The sequence below is a fragment of the Physeter macrocephalus genome, chromosome 21 (assembly GCF_002837175.3).
Source record: "Physeter macrocephalus isolate SW-GA chromosome 21, ASM283717v5, whole genome shotgun sequence".
Lineage (NCBI taxonomy): Eukaryota > Metazoa > Chordata > Mammalia > Artiodactyla > Physeteridae > Physeter > Physeter macrocephalus.
This window is the reverse complement of record NC_041234.1, coordinates 62,581,187-62,602,011: the sequence shown is the minus strand read 5'-3', so window position 1 is coordinate 62,602,011 and position 20,825 is coordinate 62,581,187. Positions and strand designations below refer to the sequence as shown.

General features: G+C 37.0%; 1 protein-coding gene across 1 annotated transcript in view; it reads right to left on the bottom strand.

Moving 5' to 3' along the window:
* Positions 1–20,825, bottom strand: part of DACH2 (dachshund family transcription factor 2) — a 658,986-nt gene that overhangs the window by 19,011 nt on the left and 619,150 nt on the right. Inside the window, exons 9-10 of the mRNA XM_024129482.1 lie at positions 1,258–1,406; positions 985–1,132 (exon numbers count right to left, since the gene is read on the bottom strand). Of these exons, the coding sequence (XP_023985250.1) occupies positions 985–1,132; positions 1,258–1,406 (297 nt within the window). The remainder of the gene's footprint in view (positions 1–984; positions 1,133–1,257; positions 1,407–20,825) is intronic.

Sequence of the window (20,825 nt, the reverse complement as noted above, 5' to 3'; positions counted from 1 at the left end):
GGAACCAGTTGCATAGCATAAGGAGATCAGCTTGGTGCTTTGTGACCACCTAGAGGGGTGGGATAGGGAGGGTGGGAGGAAGATGCAAGAGGGAGGAGATATGGGGATATATGTATATGTATAGTTTATTCACTTTGTTATAAACATAAACTAACACACCATTGTTAAGCAATTATTCTCCAATAACAATGTTAAAAAAAGAAAATGGCCTTTATAATTTAGCCTCTACTTTCGTTATGCATTATTCCCCAACATTCACTTCATAAAACTCAAAGTCATGGTATTTATACACTGTATATATTTGCCCATTTTGAGGCTTCTTGCTTCCATGCCTATGTTCATTGTTCTAGAATGACCAGATCACTCAGTTACTCTCATGCTTTTCTTGGCTTACTGATTCTTCAAGACTCAAGTTCAAGTGTCAGCATCAGAAAACCTTCTTCAACCATCAATTCCCCACACCACCAACTGAGCTAACTACCCCCTCTCTATATAAACATATATGATGTACATCATTGTTCTTTCCACTTTGTCTTATAATTAGCTGGTTGGTTGTGCTAGTCCTCTGAAATTTAAATCTTTCAAGGACAGGGACTGAGTTTTATCTTCTAACCCCAAAATCTAACATTGTTCTTGGCAAAGATTAAGCATTTAATACATAAGGAATTATTAGAATGTGTATATATATATATATATATATATATATATATATATATATATATCCAGGAGTATTTTGTGAAATTGTGAGAGAACTAAGAATATTCATGTTTCCAGAAATGAAGTGTAGATCTTGCTCATTATGTTTAATTACAAAGAGAAATAGTATAAACATCTTACCTTGTGGATTGCACACAGTATTTGATTCTTAGCTTGTCATTTGTTTTCAGCAGTTCCTGGCTATCCCTGAGAATATATCTATTACTACTGAGAATATCTCCAACACAATCTTAACTTATTCACTTATATTGAACTTGTTATACTTACTTCTGCTTTGAAGCTCAACAGCGAGTTGTCTTTCAAGGTTTTCTCTAATTTCTCTCTCTCTATAGAGCTCCATTCGCAGTTCCTTTTTTTCTTGTTGAATCTGCTTCTCTTGGATGTGCGCATTATCCAAAGCCACTTTCAGTAGACCCTGTCAAAATACAGCAAATGACATGCAGTTCATCTTATCTGTTTTAATTTCTCAAATATGAAATAATTTATGTAGGTGCTAATGTCTTGTATTACATTTATTTTGTTTATAGAAATATTGTTGACCTGAATGTTGGTCAACAGAGTCTCCACAGAGGACAGACTATCAGCAAAAATGAATGGTCCAGGGAATCCAGGAGGCAATGCCTGCCCAGGAGTCAGTTGGATCTTGTCCAGGGGTGACTTCATCATTGGAATTTGAATGGGTACCTCTTCTGCAAGAAACAAAATTAATATCAGAAGGTTCATAAACTAACAGCTCAAAATTTTCACTGTTTCCTTCACCTCTATAAAGATTTTGTTTCTAAAGCCAAATGATGGAAAACTCATAACTGGAAGTCATACCTATTTCCCAGCTGCCTCTCATTTATCAAAATAAATGTTTCAGTAAAGAAACAGTGAAAAATGAACCAACATTTACTGCTAATTGGCATAAAATTTGGAGAAACAAATTTGACATGTTTATTAATATCTATAAATTAAATAATCAGATCACTTCCTGGTAAAACTCTAATTGCTTTTTATTTTTTCTCTTTAAATCTATCTATCTATATCTATCATCTCCATAGTTTAACACCTTTATTGAAGTATAATTTACATATGATAAAATTCATCTATTTTAATTGTATGCATCGATAAGTTTTAGTAAATTTACAGAATTGTACAACCATTACCAAAAATCTAATTTAGAACACCTCAATCACCCCCAAAATACCCTTCATGCCCATTTACAATTAATCTCCTTTCCCATTCCCAGCTCCTGGCAACCACTAATCTACTTTTTGTCTCTATGGGATTGCCTTTTCTGGATATTTACATAAATAGAATCATATCGTAAGTGATCTTTTGTGTTTGTTTCTTTCACTTAGCATAATGTTTTTGAGGTTCATCCATGTTGTGGCATGTATCAGTGGTTTTTTTTTTCCTTTTTATTGCTGAAAAGTTTTCCATTGCATGGATACATGACTGTCTGTTTAATCATTCACTAGTTTGGCATCTGGGTTGTTTCCAGTGTTACATTTTATTTTGAAGAATATTTCTTATGAAAAACTTAACTACCTATGTGTAAAACCGCAAAGTGTATATTTTCTCCCCTTATATTTTTATATTAACTTCTCCCACACACTAATTACTTTAATGAGATTCCCTCTTAACTTCATATGAAGAGACACCAATAGAATTTTTGTCTAATAAGATATTTCAGATTTGTTTTGCACAGATACATCTAATTACAAAAGGAATCTCCTCTTACTTTGAGAAGCTAACTACTTGGCTATATACTTGAATTCTGGTTGAAAATCTTTGTGAGATGTATGAACCAGATAGCAGTTTCCTCTGCAATTAGGAATTGGGGTTTTTTTGATAAATGTAAAAATAAACTGTTACAGAGGTAATCTTGGAATGTAGCCAAACAAACCCTGTCATTCTTAAATGGCTTCAATAGCAGTACACAATGAGTTGATCACAGCACCTCAAATAAAATTACTCTACTCAGCAGTAACTAAGCACAAGCAATGTCTGAAAATATGTATCTCTGGTCATAAAAATTTTCAGTGACCCCATATATTTTGAAACTCATTCAGGAAAAAATTAGGCTTGAATCTAGACCTAACCAATTTTCACATGGTTTGAAAACAAAAATCTGGCTATTGGTCTGGTCCTTGTAGGGATAGGAATATGGATTTGTCATACAGTTAGAACTCATTTTTCAATTGAAAGCAGCCTATATATTTAGTGAGCAGCGTCTTGAACCCTATTGATTTCACAGTCATCATAGTTTGCTGTGGGATTTCTTGTGTGGGAAGCTGTGGCATACAATTGCGGGAACTTCTGTGGGATTACTTAATGGGATAGCATTATCTCTGAATAAAATACTCTTGATATAGCTCACCTTCACAATTTCTAATTTTCTAAAACCTATAGGGATAAAAATGCTAATGATTATTTTAGAGAATCAACAGTTTCACATTATTTGAATCCAAAATGTATTTGTTTATCAGTTTTAAAGAATTCAATAGTATGCAAAAAATAGCCTGCTAATTTTCTTTTAGCACAGGAAACTATAATGAACATATTCCCAGGAACTGTTTTTAGTAAAACTTACAAATATTATTTTGATCATAAATGCCTGATGAATGTATTTTATACAACTTGCTTGTAAAATTAACCCTAACCTCTTATAGAACATGTCTTCCTTCCTTCCTTCCTTCTTTCCTTCCTTCCTTCCTTCCTTCCTTCCTCCCTCCCTCCCTCCATCCATCCCTCCCTTCCTTCTTTGTCAGTAGTAGTTTTGGAAGAGGCAAAGTATTCCAGAGGGAGTGAGCACATGTTCTGTGATCTATTTCAAGTACAAGGTTTGAACATTGGAAATATCTCATTAAAAATATAAATTCTAAAATATGTCTTAGGCAGCAGCTCTAATGTCTCTAAGGGATATTTCTCAACAGCTAATGAAGCAATATTATGCTTTATTTGTGTTACTTGAAGTCTGTATTTTCTGTATTTAGCTAGTACTTTGTCTTCTGCACATGAGTGCATAAGTGAATAGGTAGAATGACTTCATTATGATCTATCAATATTAATAATAATTGGGAAGGTTCAACTTCTTTATATTGATGTTTATAAATCTTAAAGATGAATTTATGTGGCCTAGAAGATCTATTTTTACAAAATAAACCACCACAAAGTTAGAACATTGACTTCCTGCTGATTCCGAGATAATATAATGTTTCTTCTGAATAAATATTTTGCATCAGGGGAGACTTCTTAAAATTATGGATTCTTAGTCATGTATCACTCTACACACACATGTAACCTCAGTGATCAGGGTATTCCACAAACAAAATACCTGAAAATGAAAGCAATACGTTAGGTATGCATAAAACAAAATTAGAACGACATTAAAATCATCAGAAATCTTCTATTTGGAGATGAATGAAATGACATCAAATTGGCTGAAAGTAACATTACTATTGACTATGAAGACAGGTTGTATGGTCTATGGTTTGTAATGTTGCTGTATAGAAGATTGAAGTTTCAAAATAATATTACTCTTCTTTAAAGAGATAGACACAGCTGAATCAGGTGCTGCTTGCTGCAGTGAGGATCAAATGCAAAAAGAATCATATTTCATCAGACCTAGTCAACACCAGGAAAATAAATATAAATATAAGAGGTGCGCAGGCAATGATTCATTTTGATAATCTGGCCCAAGAGAGACACATAGAGACAGCACACAGATCTAAACTTCTACCAAAAGACAAATAGGACACAGAGGGTGGGAATTGGGATGACAGTGTAGCAGAGGTCACATCGATTTTCAGCAGCAGTTTTCACATGGATAAGATAACCCTGGACTCTATTTGGCCCATTGTTCATATCTTACCTGTCCGACAAGCAATAAATTTCCTAGTCCTAGGAAAGGGCAGTAAAGAAGAAGATTTCTACTTATGACTTCTTACGATTAAGCCTCTGTACAAACCAAACATGCTTTTCCAGACCAAGGTCACATTGCATGTTAAGGTCCATAATAGCCAAAAACTAGTCAAAGTGTATTATGTTTGGTATATATGAGTGGAAACTGTCAAACCATTCATCATTTTTTTTTCTGATTTAAATCACATGCTACAAAAATGAATGATAAATGCATTAGAAATCTATTTCAATCTTGTAATAAGTTTTCACATCTGAATGGCATCTACATTTTCCTCAGAGTTTGAATAGATGCACTGTTATGTAGGGATTTATTAGGTAGGATTGGGAAATCCTAATTGGCAATGAAATAAAATATAAGCAAGTACTAGAAATATAGATTGTCAGTGAAATAAGAGCATCTCTTTGTAATCCAGGGTGAAAGGGTTTTTGATGGAGCATTTAAAAGGCTAGTGTTCAAAATGTATATATTAAAATCTTTATCAACACATATGAAGAAATGGTATAACCTAAAAGATAAAGATAGGACAACTGCTATATAGCTGAGGGTATGAGCAACCTCTTAATTTATTGAAGCAAATTGCAGACTGCTTTTGTTGAACTTGTTTGTTAAACCTGCCATACTTTGTAATAGCGCTTGGAAATCAATTTAGAGAACAAGCTTTTAATTTTAAGTTCTTACTTAGGGCCCAGATGAATAGATGCAAAAGTTGACAAGTGTATTTGTAGAAAAAAAATGATAAACCATATGGTAAATGCTCAGGATGGAAAGTCCCCCTAAAAATTAAAGTCAAGGATGCTGGAACCTTTCTGTATGACTCTATTCTTGTTTTCCCAATTTACATTGGGTTAAGTCTTTCCTCTTTCCCCTGGGGTTTGAGGATTGTGATACAGGAATGGAAATTGAACTCAGCAGACTCATTCAGCAATGGAAAGATACAGCCACCTACCAGGTCATCAGTTTTCATTCTTTAACAAATACATTATATTTCATTATTTGATTTAAGAGCTTTCCCCTAAATACAGCTGGCCCAGGGGACTCTCTTTTGTTGGTGTCATTAGTATTACATTCAGCACAAGCAAGACACCTGCTTCCCTCTTCCAAAATGAGGAACAATAACAACAAAATGACCAACTGCTGTGAAATGATCTGACCTGCGTGAATATGAGGAAGTGTTCATGGTCTGAGTTGAACAATGACTCAAGTGTTGCCATCATCAAATTTGGAAAAGCAAAACTAGATCCCCAAACTGGCTAAATTTATTAAATCAGAACATCTCAGAGCCTTTAAAATGCTAATTCTAAATATTAACATATGTTACATGTTAAATTAGGTAGCTGAGAGCATAGTGACAAAGAGTATAAGATGTTGGAGCCTGATTGCCTATGTTTGCAACCCTGCTCTATGATTTGCTAGCCCCTGGAAAAATGCCTTAATCTTTCTGTGCCTCAATTTACTCATCTGTAAAGTTAGGATAATAATAATACCTATCTTATAGGGTTGTTATAAAGATTAATAAGCTAAAATTTGTAAAGTTACTCAAAGTAAATGCAATATAAATGTTTGTTAAATAAATTGTTAATTGAAAATTCCCAGGAATGGAAGAGAACATAGTAACATATTTGACCACCTAAGCATCCAGTAACATCTCATGAAAGACATGTTGGAAAGATCCTCTTCTAGGTAATAACTGGATGAGCCTGGCTTCACCCTAAATTAGGTCAATGTTACTTTCTCAGTTATCAAAGGTCTGAGGAGTCTTCCTAAGTCAAGGTCAGTAGTTCTCAACTGCAGGCAATTTTGCTGCCCAGAGGACATTTGGCAGCGGCTGGAGACATTTTTGACTGTCAAAACTGAGGAGGTAGGGGTGTGTGCTACTAGCATCTAATGGTAGAGGCCAGGGATGCCCTGCCCTCTGTCTCCACCCCCACCAAAGAATTATCTGGCCCAAACATCAATACTGGTTGAGAACTGCTGTTTCAAAATTACATAGGAAAATCTCAATGAATGAACAGTTCACTAGATCTCCCTTTCTGTACTAAACTTCTTCTAGAGAGTTAATATGCTTAATAAGACATAAGGTCAAATCAGTGATATAGAACTAACACAGTACTTTACAAGGTATGTTTTAGAGTTCTTGTGCATTTAATTTCAGGTTCCTGACTTCAGTTCTTTGATCAAATATCACCTTATCAGTGAAACTTACACCAAACATCTTATTTAACACTGCAGACTGCACCCTTATTTCCATCCCCTTAACATGCATTTTTCTATAAAATTTATAACAATTTAATATACAATATAACTTATTTATTCACTATTTTTGTTACATTTCATTTTACTACAATATACTCTCCATGAAAGTGGGGACTTTTCCTGTTTTTTATTTCCCATTGCTATCTTCTCGGTATTTAGAATAGTAACTGTCTAGGGTCTACAACAATTGTAATGATTTTAGATACGTACCAATAATCTTAAAGCATGAGGTAAGATTCTTGATTATCAGACTGATTCCATTTTTTTCTTTCTATTCCAAAAAGGTAAAATTATATATATACATGAATATATAATTTTAAGTTTTTTACAAGTATGTGGTGAAAGGAAGGAAGAAAGAGGGGATTGAGGTAAAGAGTTTCTTATCAACTCTCAGCCTTTCCAATAAAATAAATGATTACTATAGTCTACAGATATTGTGATAAACTGAAATAATACAATTTTGAAAAATAGTTGATATAGTTATTAAAGGATGACTATTGTATATTTATTTAAGCTGTCTGCATATCATAGTCCTTTGAGGACTAAAGATAGTAAAAGTATAAATCTTTCTGGCCCATACACATACTTTCTTATCATCTTTGAGATGATGTATTATTGCATCAAAGATAAAGCAAACTTGACTGATTTTTTTTGAAGTGCATCTGTATTTTCTAGAGCTTAGAAATAGAAAAAGGCTGGGGACTTAGAATAGAAAGAAGTTTCATACAGAGACTAGAATTTCATCTAAAAACTGCAAGACAGACAAGAATTTCTAATATAAACAACCAAACAGCACCAGAGGCATGTACAAGTCCCTTCTCCAGAAAACAAGCCTGGCTACCTCTGTGAAAAAGGCTGCAGAGAGAAGAACATTAAATGAGTGAGAAGTTAGTATGTAAGAGTTTACATTAGAAATTGGCAAACAGGAGGCAGGAGTGGGCATAGAGGTAAAATGGGAAGGAAGCTGATGTTTTAAAGAGATGTGTTTAGGAAAAATGGGGGAGAGTGCACATATTTCCATCAATCAGCTGACCCTTCCAGGGGACAATGTTTCATTGCCCTGGTTTATCTGTAGAATGGTCTCATGGTTCTAATATAACCCTGCTTTTACCCTTACTAGGGGTTCAGTCATCTAGCTGACTGCAGAGGCTGTAAAGCAGATTTTTCATTTTGCTTCCCGGCTGGGAAATGTTCAATCCTTTCCATCAGCCAGGGAAGAAAGCTCTCTCCTTAATCTGGCACAAATCAGGACCTGGCAGGACCTGCTCTGACCTGGCAGTTCAGGTGCTAACTTTCAAATCACTGATTTTTTTTTGACTTAGTTAACATATCTGAGTAGAGTGGATCAGTAGAAGGTACAAGGGAGCAAGTTATTCATCCAGTACCTTAACATCAGTGGTTCTTAAACTTTATCGTACATCAGAATGTCCTGAAGGTCTTTAAAAAATCGTTCCCAGGGCTTCCCTGGTGGCGCAGTGGTTGAGAGTCTGCCCGCTGATGCAGGGAACACGGGTTCGTGCCCCGGTCCAGGAGGATCCCACATGCCGCGGAGCGGCTGGGCCCGTGGGCCGTGGCCGCTGAGCCTGCGCGTCCGAAGCCTGTGCTCCGCAACGGGAGAGGCCACAACAATGAGAAGCCCGCGTACCACCGAAAAAAAAAAAAAAAATCGTTCCCAACTTCCAAAGTTTCTGATTCAGTAGGTCTAGAGTAGGGCCTAGCAACTGGAATTCCTAAGAGCCCAGTTGATGTTTCATGTTCCTGGTGTGGGGACCACAGTTTGAGAAACCACTGAGCTATATAAAAGTAAATTTTGCTACATTTAAAGATTATTAATATTGCTTCCTATTATAGTACCTTTTTAAAATAGTTGTCTTTACCATTTTAAGAAATTTCAAAATGTTACCTAATTTTTTTTTTTTTTTCGGTATGCGGGCCTCTCACTGTTTTGGCCTCTCCCGTTGCGGAGCACAGGCACCGGACGCGCAGGCTCAGCGGCCATGTCTCACGGGCCCAACCTCTCCGCGACATGTGGGATCTTCCCGGACCGGGGCACAAACCCGTGTCCCCTGCATCGGCAGGCGGACTCTCAACCACTGCACCACCAAGGAAGCTCAATGTTACCTAATTTTAAGTACGTATTTTCACAGCTTCAGGAAATTGCATAAAATTAGAGATACATCAACTAGCCTGTTCTACAGACCTAGAGATTCTGAAAACCAATTTACATTGCACTGAAAAAACATTTATAATGGAACCTATTTGCAACATAGAATCAGGAAACAAAACAGTAAAATAAATTAGTGAGTCTATACAGGTAAAAGCAAAATACTTTTCCAAAAATGAATTTAACATAAGCAACTGTTCAGTAAGCAGTTCTATGGATTAATCCTTGAGTACTATTTCCTGTATCCATGAAAGATGGAAAGTGGGTATTTTGGTAGGGTTAAGATTAAAAATTAAAAATGATTTAAAATCAGAATGACACTGTCATGGAGAACTTGGCAAGAACAGTCTATGTAACAGTTTATAATTTGTCACCTCCTATAAACTCTGTAATGAGGAATATGTAGATAATTATACAGTTTTGACATTTATATTTATATGCTCACTAATAACTGCAATTATACCTGCTTATAGTCTGAATATTTACATTTTTGATGTTTCCACAGTACCAATGATATAAAATTGAGAACATTCTTTTATTCATTAATTATCTCTCTCCTCTGTCTCTGTCAGACACACAAACATGCATGCACACACATTGGTGAGAATATATACTGATTTTTCTGTTTCAGCTAGGAAATAAATAATTGAGGTACTGAGGCACCATATTTTTATATTAGAAAAAATTTAAGCGTTTTTCTAATAGTTGAGTTTTGGAATCATAATGACTACACTATTGTAAACCTAGCCAGTTCAAAATGACACCGATCATTTAATTTAATTATTTTACAAAACTGAATTTTCTTTAAAATAAATGTTAATTATTAGAGCAAAGCACTGTAATTTTCAGTTTTCCTTTTCTGTATAATGTCGGCATTAAGACCGTCAAAACTGTTGCTTCTCCTTTGGAAACCTCTGAAGTTTTATAAAGGAAGCAGGTATCTATTAATAATGCTCAATTCAACAACCTTCACCAAATGCACAATGCTATTTTTAGATATTGTCTATTGCTATGAGTGCCTATACCATCTGGTGAACAAGTTTTTTTTTTGTAAAATGATAATAATAAAATAATTCATAAAGTATAATCAAGGGAACAGGGAGGGGTAAACTTCATCACTAGAACAAATTAGTGTGCCATTTTCTTTCGTGTTTTAACATTGCCTCTTCCTCATCTACATTTCTAGTTATGCTGTGGGGCTTGTTTCAATTTTACTCTCTTCTAGTTCAATATTCACATCTAATTTAGTGACTTTTATCGGAAACACTTACTTGAATACTCAGTTGTGGCTGGTATTGTGGTGTAAATTATGAGTTCACAGATTTGTAAATTGAAGAGTGTTGTAGTGATTTCCTCTAATAATTATATTAGAAATCTCAATAAATTGGAAAGTTTTCACAAATGTATCATTCACGGTAACTTCAATAGTTACTGAAAGGTTAATCACCAGATACCCCCATTTTCTTATTTTAACTCTTTTTTTGCCTAAAATGTATGATTCTGCTGTTCTACTTAAAACACAATGAACATGACTGAATCTCTCTGTGTCTTCGAATGTTACATCTCTAAACTTCTATGCCCCTATTTGTAGAATAGGAATAACTACTTCAGAGTGTTTGTGGGAGTTTTAAATGAGAAAACGAACATGGAAGCACCTAACACTATACTTAGCATATAGTAGGCCCTTAGTAAAAATTGGCTAAATCTGAAACTATGCTAGCCTTCTAAATATGGAATGCTTAAGAAAAATGATTGAACTAAATGTACACTGACTCGCCCATGAAACTTCTTTTTCTTTAAATTTCTTATGGTAAATTGATTGAAAGATTTAGTTAATGTAGCAACGATTAATTAAGATTTTGTAGCATTGTATTTTGTTTTCCTAATAACCAGACAAAAAACAAACTTGCAGTTTTGTAACTAAAATCTCTCAGATTAGTTCCAAAGTAGTTGGAAGACTTCAGATTCATATAATTTGAGTCACATTTTTTCGCTTAAATTTAATTGAGGCTACATTTTTATTCCCATGGAGAATTGCAAGTTTAAAATAAGTGTGCTTTCTACTAAAAAAGAAAAAAAAAACAGGAAAAATCTATCTTAAATATTCCTGCCAAATTCAGCCTTATTTTATTAACATTGAAATTCCTTCACCTACTATCTGTTACAAATATTTATGGATCCATATGGAATGGCAGATGTTGAAGCCAAGACACTGCAGGTATTTTTCACTTTCGCTAATAACCCTGGTACTTGAGGATTTTTTTCATCTTCTATCATAAGAGCTCTAGTTTGAATAAAAAATCCAAAACATTCACTGAATATAATATTTAGAATTATTATAAGACTATGTCTATGCTGAAACTGGGTCTATGCAGACAAAATAGAGTTTGATGTTTTTAATAGCCAGCAAAATATATATATATATGTTTATTATATATATTCAAAGTGTGAAACAAAGGGAATAATTGTTTGGGTGATCAAAATTACTATAATACTGCACAAACTGATCAGAACTTCCCAGGTATTTTCTCAGCTCTCAACTTCCAGTGACAGTTTAGGTCCCTCTGATTTTCTCCTTTTTCTTTCCTTATCTGATCCCAACCTTATACATACTCATAATCAATGATATTTCTTTTGAGGAAAAATTATATTTTTAAGATTCACTTTGCACAAAGCCCACCAAAAACAGTTAATATTAAATGCAGTTCTCTAACATTTTATATTTCTATGAATGTTTAAAATATTATGAACTCAGAGAGAGGAATCATGTAGTGAGAATAAACAGAAAAAAAAAATAAATTAAGAAATAATATCCAATATCTTGCATTATGAATGTGTTGTAATCAGACTTGAATATATTGCCCAAGCTTTCTGTTCTAGATTCCAATTCTATGAAATTGTTTTCTTTTATGATTCACTTATTTGGATAAAGTGCTTTAAAGAACAACATTATAACATTTGATTCCAATGAAATTCATTTTAGTACCATATATTAGCCATTTCTGCATTTGACCTTCACATGTCTTCATATTTGCTTTGGATGGCTTTAAGGAACATGGCTCCATCCCCTGAGCAGCTGTATTCATCCAGTTCCCTCAGAGATTGTCATTTTCCTAATCTGAATTGATCACTAGGGAAAATCATTTTGCTCACTGCCTCTGGGTCCATTGTCACCTCCCAGCCATTATTCAGTTCCCACTTGGCATTTTTCCAGTGTGAAAATACCATATTTTTATACAATGTTGAAATCACTTCCTACTTTTGGTTACCGACAATGGATTCCATCCCACCTTCAGTTAAAACACCTGTATTAGCAGATAGTGAAATGTGCTATAGTTAGCCTGTGATTCTCAAGCAAAAACTGTATTACAGTTTCTTGGGAGGATGGACTAATAACCCAAGTAACCATCTAATCTAATTTAACACTGTCTGTGAGAAAATCTGATGTTTTAAAAAAAAACTTTCAGAGGGTAAAGGCAATACAATATGCTATTCAAGTTTAGACATTAATGTATATTTATTGCTTACAACATCCCATGAGATACTTTATTATCTGGATACTTATAATATGTGTTACCTTTCCCATTTGCCTGGAAAGTGGGCTCTATGGTTAGCAAAATTCTATTAACCACACCTCATAGCTTTTTAAACTTTGTAAGCCCTTCCAAACATTTAAAGTATATAGAGGCTGAATTTTCAGGTCCCAGATAATACTTATTATTTATTTTTCAATGAAATAAAACATTTTATAAAGGATAGTTCTGCTATTATGTATTTCCCTGCTTAGACTTCTTAAATAGCATATCCCATGCCATCCTCTGAAGCCAAGAAGTAAAGACACACAGTAGTAGTATTTCCACAGATGTAAAATACCTCTAACAAAATAGAGATATAAGACAGGAACAAATTACTCAGGTCCACTATAACAAAAGACACGTCTTAAAACTGTATTACACTAATGATACTGGCATTCACATTAGTATGTTGCATATACCCTTTCAAAGCTGTATACACTTTTCAAATGACATGGCCTTTTTGTAATACTGTTTGTGTCCAAGCAGATACAATGCTTGTAGAGAATGTATCTAGGGAGCCATAAAACTGTTAGAAAATATATTTCTCCATGATATTTTAGTACTTTGAAAAATTCTATCACAGGGAAAAATGTTTTGCTGTAAATATCTTAAAAGCCTTATAAAGGCAATGGCTTCCCAAAGCATTTGTTTAAATAATTTTAAGAGCTAGAATAGAATAGGTCTTCTTATGCACTACAGCTCAAACTGTTTGTAATTTCCTTGATTTTTCACAAGCCTTGTTCGTTAATTTTAAAAGATTTTAAGTGCAATGCAATATGTATGCTAATATGATAATGAATAATCTGGCTGCCAATTTGCAATATTACAATACATTTACCAAAACGAAGGCAAAAAATGCATTTTCCTTCAGCATAGCTTTTACTATTTCTGCACGAGGTATTGTTTGATGACTATAATTTAGCAAAGAAAAATGACATTTTACATACTCAATGTGCTGTATATTTTTGTAAAGTTGAAATGAGTCAAAGTAGGGAAAAATGACCTATGCATTCTTCATGGTAGTATACTTAGAGTTTAACTTAGAAGCAAAGACAGTCAAATCCTAAATTCTGGATTTGGGGAATTGAATTTTGGAATATATGTTTTTGTTTTTATGCTTTTTCAATTTTTTAGAAAATCTTATGAATTATTTAAAAATTAAGTTCTTCACTGTTACACGTTGTCTCTGTTCAGTCCTCATAAATTTCATTTCCATATTTGTGAACAGGAAATGTTAAGTGTATGTGTGTATGCATATGTGTGTGTGTATTCTCCCCTAACATTCAAGACATGTAAAAGGAGGGGGAGGAGATCAAAATGGTTCAGTAAGAGGATGTGGAACTCACTTCCCCCCACAAACACATCACACATATATCTACAAATGGAACACTTCTCAATGAAAACTAACTGGAAACTGGGAGAAGGACTCCTGTACAAGCAAGGCTGAAATAAAGATACACACATGATAAGGTAGGAAGGGAAGAGAAGTGATCAGGTTGGAACCTATGTCCTAGGGAGGGGATTCAGATGGAAAGGGAATTTATGCAAGTGGATATCCTCCCTGGGGAGTGAGCAGTTCAAGTCACATATTGGGCACCACAGTCCTGGGGTCAACACAGGAAAGACGGCCCCCTTGGTTGGTTGGAGGAACAGTCCTGGTGAGAGTAACAGGAGGGCTGTGGGAAGCTTGAACTCTGCTTGTGAGGAGCACACACACATACGCTTGCGCACGAAGCAGGGCAGAGAGGGAAGAATAAACCTGCACAGGTGGCTGACTGGTTTCCTGTGACCATAGCAGCGTACACCCTAGCCTAAGCCATGAGAGAGCTCTAGCCCTGCTTACTTCACATTGCAGCTCCACACTGGAGCAAGGGATGCCTGACCAAGGAAAGAGCTCAGCTGTGAAACACAGAACTGGCTAAGATCCAAAGTTGTGTCTGAGCAGGGTGAGAGCAGCCATTATTGGCACTTATATAGGGAGTACATTGGTAGCAGCCCTGACATCTGTTTGTGGCTGAACTTCCACAGCCTGAGCCCTGACACATGCTGAGAGCCCACACAGACCCTGCCTGCCCTGCAGTGGAGTTCCAAACAAGAGCAGAGGCAGCAGAGGCCAACGGGAGAGAATGGCTGTGAGGGACAAAGGGGGCTTAGACCCAAAAAGGCATCTAGTGTGGCAGGGCAGCCATTGCTGGTGCTTACACAAGCAGTGCATCAGAAATAGCCCTGACCTCTGCCTGTGGCTTGACTGCCACAGGTCATGCACTATGAGATACCCAGAACACACATGAACATCTCTTGCTCTTGTACTGCTCCCCTCAGGGGCAAGGGTGCCAGGGCTGGGAAGGGAAAGAGAACACACTTGAGGGCAAAAGAGTCAGCTCAGACCTGAATCTCAGGGCTTCAGATCCAGCAACTTGAGACCTGACCCTGCACCTGATAGGGCAGTGAAGCCACTTAGTAGAGGGGAAGCCCCAGCTCATGCTTGGCTCTGGCCCTAGTCCTTCCATCTCCAGCTTCACCTCTTACCAAGGTAATAGCTTCCAGGATGCCCTGGGGGAAGGACGTGACTCAAGTTCATGTCATATCCAGATCTCCCACTAAAGCTACTAGGCACAAGTAGACAGTATAAGGACACCCCTTCAAGACCTCATCAGGGTATCTGTTTTACTTAATTTCATAAAGACAGAGAAAGTTAAGCAAAATGAGATAATAGAGGAATTGGTTTCAACTGAAAGAGCAAGAAAACAACCCTGAAAAAACAAATAATGAAACAGAAATAAACAATTTACCAGGTAAATAATCCAAGGCACTAGTAATAAGAATGCTAACTGAATTAGAGAAAAGAATAGATAAACACAGTAGGAATTTAAATAAGGAACTAGAAAATACCAAAAATAACCAGTCAGAACTGAAAAATACAATAACTAAAATGGAAAACACACTAGAAGGAATTAATAGCAGACTAGGTGATACACAAGAACATATAAGTGATCTGGAAGATAGAATAATGGAAATCATCCAAAGGGAACAGCAAAAAGGTAGAAAAGTTAAGGTGAGAACAGTATAAGAAATCTTGGAATAACACCAAGCATACTAACATTCTGGTTCCCCAGAAGGAGAAGAGAGAGAGAAGGGCATTGAAAATATATTTGATAAAATTATGGCTGAAAATTTCCCATACCCAAAGAATGAAAGAGATATCCAGCTACAGGAAGCATAGGAAATTCCAAACAAGAGAAATATAAAGAGATCCATGTCACAATTAAAATGGCAAAAGTGGGCTTCCCTGGTGTCGCAGTGGTTGCGCGTCCGCCTGCCGATGCAGGGGAACCGGGATCGCGCCCCGGTCTGGGAGGATCCCACATGCCGCGGAGCGGCTGGGCCCATGAGCCATGGCCGCTGGGCCTGCGCGTCCGGAGCCTGTGCTCCGCAACGGGAGAGGCCACAACAGAGGGAGGCCCGCATAACACACACAAAAAAAATAAAATGGCAAAAGTGACAGAGAGAATTCTAAATGCAGCAAGAGAAAGGCAAAGAGTCATACACAAAGGAATTGCCATAATGCTATTAGCTGATTTTCTGCAGAAACTTTGCAAGCCAGTAGGAAGTGGCATGATATATTTAAAGTGCTGAAAGGGAAAACCCTGTAAGCTAGAATATTCTCTGCAGAATGATTTTCATTTAGGATAAGAGAGACAAGGAACTTCTCAGACAAGAAAAAACTAAAAGAGTTCATCAATGTTAAACCTACCATAAAAGAAATGTTAAAGATGTTCCCTAAAGAAAAAAAAAATGAAAAGGCTATAACAAAAAGTAAAAATCCATAAGAAAGTAAAAATCCCACTATAAAAAGACAAATATATGGTAAAGGCTGAGGATCAACAATTTAAAGAAGTGATGGTGAAAATTAAAAGTCAAAATTTTGTAAAATTAACTATGACTACAATAATCAGTAAAGGGATAAACATGAAGGTGTAAAATATGACATCAAAACACAAACTGTGGGGGAGAGGAGTAAAAAACATTGATCTTTAAAAATGTGTTTGGGTTGAGAACAGAAGACGGTGGAAGAGTAAGACGCGGAGATCACCTTCCTCCCCACAGATACATCAGAAATGCATCTACACGTGGAACAACTCCTACAGAACACCCACTGAACGCTGACAAAAGACCTCAGACCTCCCAAAAGGCAAGAAACTCCCCCACGTACCTGGGTAGGGCAAAAGAAAAAAACAGAGACAAAAGAATAGGGATGGGACCTGCACCAGTGGGAGGGATCTGTGAAGGAGGAAAGGTTTCCACACACTAGAAGCCCCTTCGAGGGCAGAGACTGCAGGTGGCGGAGGGGGGGAGGCTTCAGAGCCACGGAGGAGAGCACAGCAACAGGGGTGCGGAGGGCAAAGCAGAGAGATTCCCGCACAGAGGATCGGTGCCGACCAGCACTCACCAGCCCGAGAGGCTTGTCTGCTCACACGCCAGGGCGGGTGGGGGCTGAGAGCTGAGGCTCTGGCTTCGGAAGTCGGATCGCAGGGAGAGGACTGGGGTTGGCTGCATGAACACAGCCTGAAGGGGTTAGTGCACCACGGCTAGCCGAGAGGGAGTCCAGGAAAAAGTCTGGACCTGCCAAAGAGGCAAGAGACTTTTTCTTGCCTCATTGTTTCCTAGTGCATGAGGAGAGGGGATTCAGAGCATCGCTTAAAGGAGCTCCAGAGACGAGTGGAAGCCGCGGCTAACAGCGTGGACCACAGAGATGGGTATGAGATGCTAAGGCTGCTTCTGCCACCACCAAGAAGACTGTGAGTGAGCAGAGGTCAGTATCCACACCTCCCCTCCAGGGAGCCTGTGCAGCCCACCACTGCAGGGACCGGTGTTACAGGAACAACTTCCCCGGGAGAATGCACGGCATGCCTCAGGCTGCTGGAACATCCCACTGGCCTCTGCCACCACAGGCTCGCCCTGCATCTGTACCCCTCCCTCCCCCTGGCCTGAGTGAGGCAGAGCCCCCGAATCAGCTGCTCCTTTAAACACATCCTGTCTGGGTGAAGAACAGAGGCCCTCAGGCGACCTACATGCAGAGGCGGGGCCAAATCCAAAGCTGAACCCCGGGAGCTGTGTGAACAAAGAAGAGAAAGGAAAATCACTCCCAGCTGCCTCAGGAGCAGTGGATTAAATCTCCACAATCAAATTGATGTACCCTGCATTTGTGGAATACCTGAATAGACAACGAATCATCCCAAATTGAGGAGGTGGACTTTGAGAGCAAGATTTAATATTTTTTCCCCTTTTCCTTTTTGGTGAGTGTGTTATGTATGCTTCTGTGTGAGATTTTGTCTGTATAGTTTTGCTTTCACCATTTGTCCTAGGGTTCTGTCCGTCCATTGTTTTTTGTTTTTTGTTTACTTTTTTAAAAAATATATTCTTAACAATTTCTTTTTATTTTTTATTTTAATAACTTTATTTTATCATACTTTATTTTATTTTATCCTCTTTCTTTCTACTTTTCCTCCCTTTTATTCTGAGCCGTGTGGATGAAAGTCTCTTGGTGCTCCAGGCAGGAGTCAGTGCTGTGCCTCTGAGGTGGGAGAGCCAACTTCAGGACATTGGTCCACAAGAGACTTCCCAGCTCCATGTAACATCAAATGACAAAAATCTCCCAGAGATCTCCATCTCAACACCAACACCCAGTTCCACTCAACGACCAGCAAGTTACAGTGCTGGACACCCTATGCCAAACATCTAGCAAGACAGGAACTCAACACCATCCATTAGCAAAGAGGCTGTCTAAAATCATAATAAGGCCACAGACACTCCAAAACACATCACCAGAAGTGGACCAGCCCACCAGAAAGACAAGATCCAGCCTCATCCACCAGAACACAGGCACTAGTCCGCTGCACCAGGAAGCCTACACAACACACTGAACCAACTTTAGCCACTGGGGACACAAACCAAAAACAATGGGGACTACGATCCTGCAGCCTGCAAAAGGAGACCCGAAACACAGTAAGATAAGCAAAATGAGAAGACAGAAAAACACACAGCAGATGAAGGAGCAAGATTAAAACCCACCAGACCTAACAAATGAAGAGGAAATAGGCAAACTACCTGGAAAAGAATTCAGAATAATGATAGTAAAGATGATCTAAAATCTTGGAAATAGAATAGAGAAAATGAAAGAAACATACAACAAAGACCTACAAGAACTAAAGAGGAAACAAGCAATGATGAACAACACAATAAATGAAATTAAAAATACCCTAGAAGGGATCAATAACAGAAAAACTGAGGCAGAAGAACGGATAAGTGACCTGGAAGATAAAATAGTGGAAATAACTACTGCAGAGCAGAATAAAGAAAAAAAAATAAAAAGAACTGAGGACAGTCTCAGAGGCCTCTGGGACAACATTAAATGCACCAACATTTGAATTATAGGGGTCCAAGTAGAAGAAGAGAAAAAGAAAGGGACTGAGAAAATATTTGAAGAGATTATAGTTGAAAACTTCCCTAATATGGGAGAGTAAATAGTTAATCAAGTCCAGAAAGCACAGAGAGTCCCATACAGGATAAATCCAAGGAGAAACATGCCAAGACATATATTAATAAAATAGTCAAAAATTAAATACAAAGAAAATATATTAAAATGAGCAAGGGAAAAACAACAAATGACACACAAGGGAATCCCCATAAGGTTAACATCTGATCTTTCAGCAGAAACTCTGCAAGCCAGAAGGGAGTGGCAGGACATATTTAAAGTGATGAAGGAGAAAAACCTACAACCAAGATTGCTCTACGCAGCAAGGATATCACTCAGATTTGAAGGAGAAATTAAAATCTTTACAGACAAGCAAAAGCTGAGAGAGTTCAGCACCACCAAACAAGCTTCACAGCAAATGCTAAAGGAACTTCTCTAGGCAAGAAACAAAAGAGAAGGAAAAGAGCTACAATAACAAACACAAAACAATTAAGAAAATGGTAATAGGAACACATATCAATAATTACCTTCAATGTAAATGGATTAAATGCTCCCACCAAAAGACACAGACTGGCTGAATGGATACAAAAACAAGACCCATATATATGCTGTCTACAAGAGACCCACTTCAGACCTAAGGACACATACAGACTGAAAGTCAGGGGATGGCAAAAGATATTCCATGAAAATGGAAACAAAAAGAAAGCTGGAGTAGAAATTCTCATATCAGAAAAAACAGACTTTAAAATAAAGACTATTACAAGAGACAAAGAAGGACACTACATAAATATCAAGGGATCGTTCCAAGAAGAAGATAAAACAATTGTAAATATTTATGCACCCAACATAGGAGCACCTCAATACATAAGGCATATACTAACAGCCATAAAAGGGGAAATCGACAGTAATACATTTACAGTCGGGGACTTTAACACACCACTTTCACCAATGGACAGATCATCCAAAATGAAAATAAATAAGGAAACATAAGCTTTTAATGATACATTAAACAGGAAGGGCTTAATTGATATTTATAGGACTTTCCACCCAAAACCAACAGAATACACATTTTTCTCAAGTGCACTTGGAACATTCTGCAGGATATATCATATCTTGGGTAACAGATGAAGCCTTGGTAAATTTAAGAAAATTGAAATGGTATCAAGTATCTTTTCCGACCAAAACACTATGAGACTAGATATCAATTACAGGAAAAGATCTGTAGAAAATACAAACACATGGAGGCCAAACAATACACTACTTAATAATGAAGTGATCACTGAAGAAATCAAAGAGGAAATCAAAAAATACGTAGAAACAAATGACAATGGTAACACGATGATCCAAAACCTATGGGATGCAGCAAAAGCACTTCTATTAGGGAAGTTTATGGCAATACAATCCTACCTTAAGAAACAGGAAACATCTCAAATAAACAACCTAAACTTGCACCTAAAGCAATTATAGAAAGAAGAACAAAAAAAACCCCAAAGCTAGCAGAAGGAAAGAAATAATAAAGATCAGATCAGAAATAAATGAAAAAGATATGAAGGAAACGATAGCAAAGATCAATCAAACTAAAAGCTGGTTCTTGGAGAAGATTAACAAAATTGATAAACCATTAACCAGACTCATCAAGAAAAAAAGGGAGAGGACTCAAATCAATAGAATTAGAAATGAAAAAGGAGAAGTAACAACTGACACTGCAGAAATACAAAAGATCATGAGAGA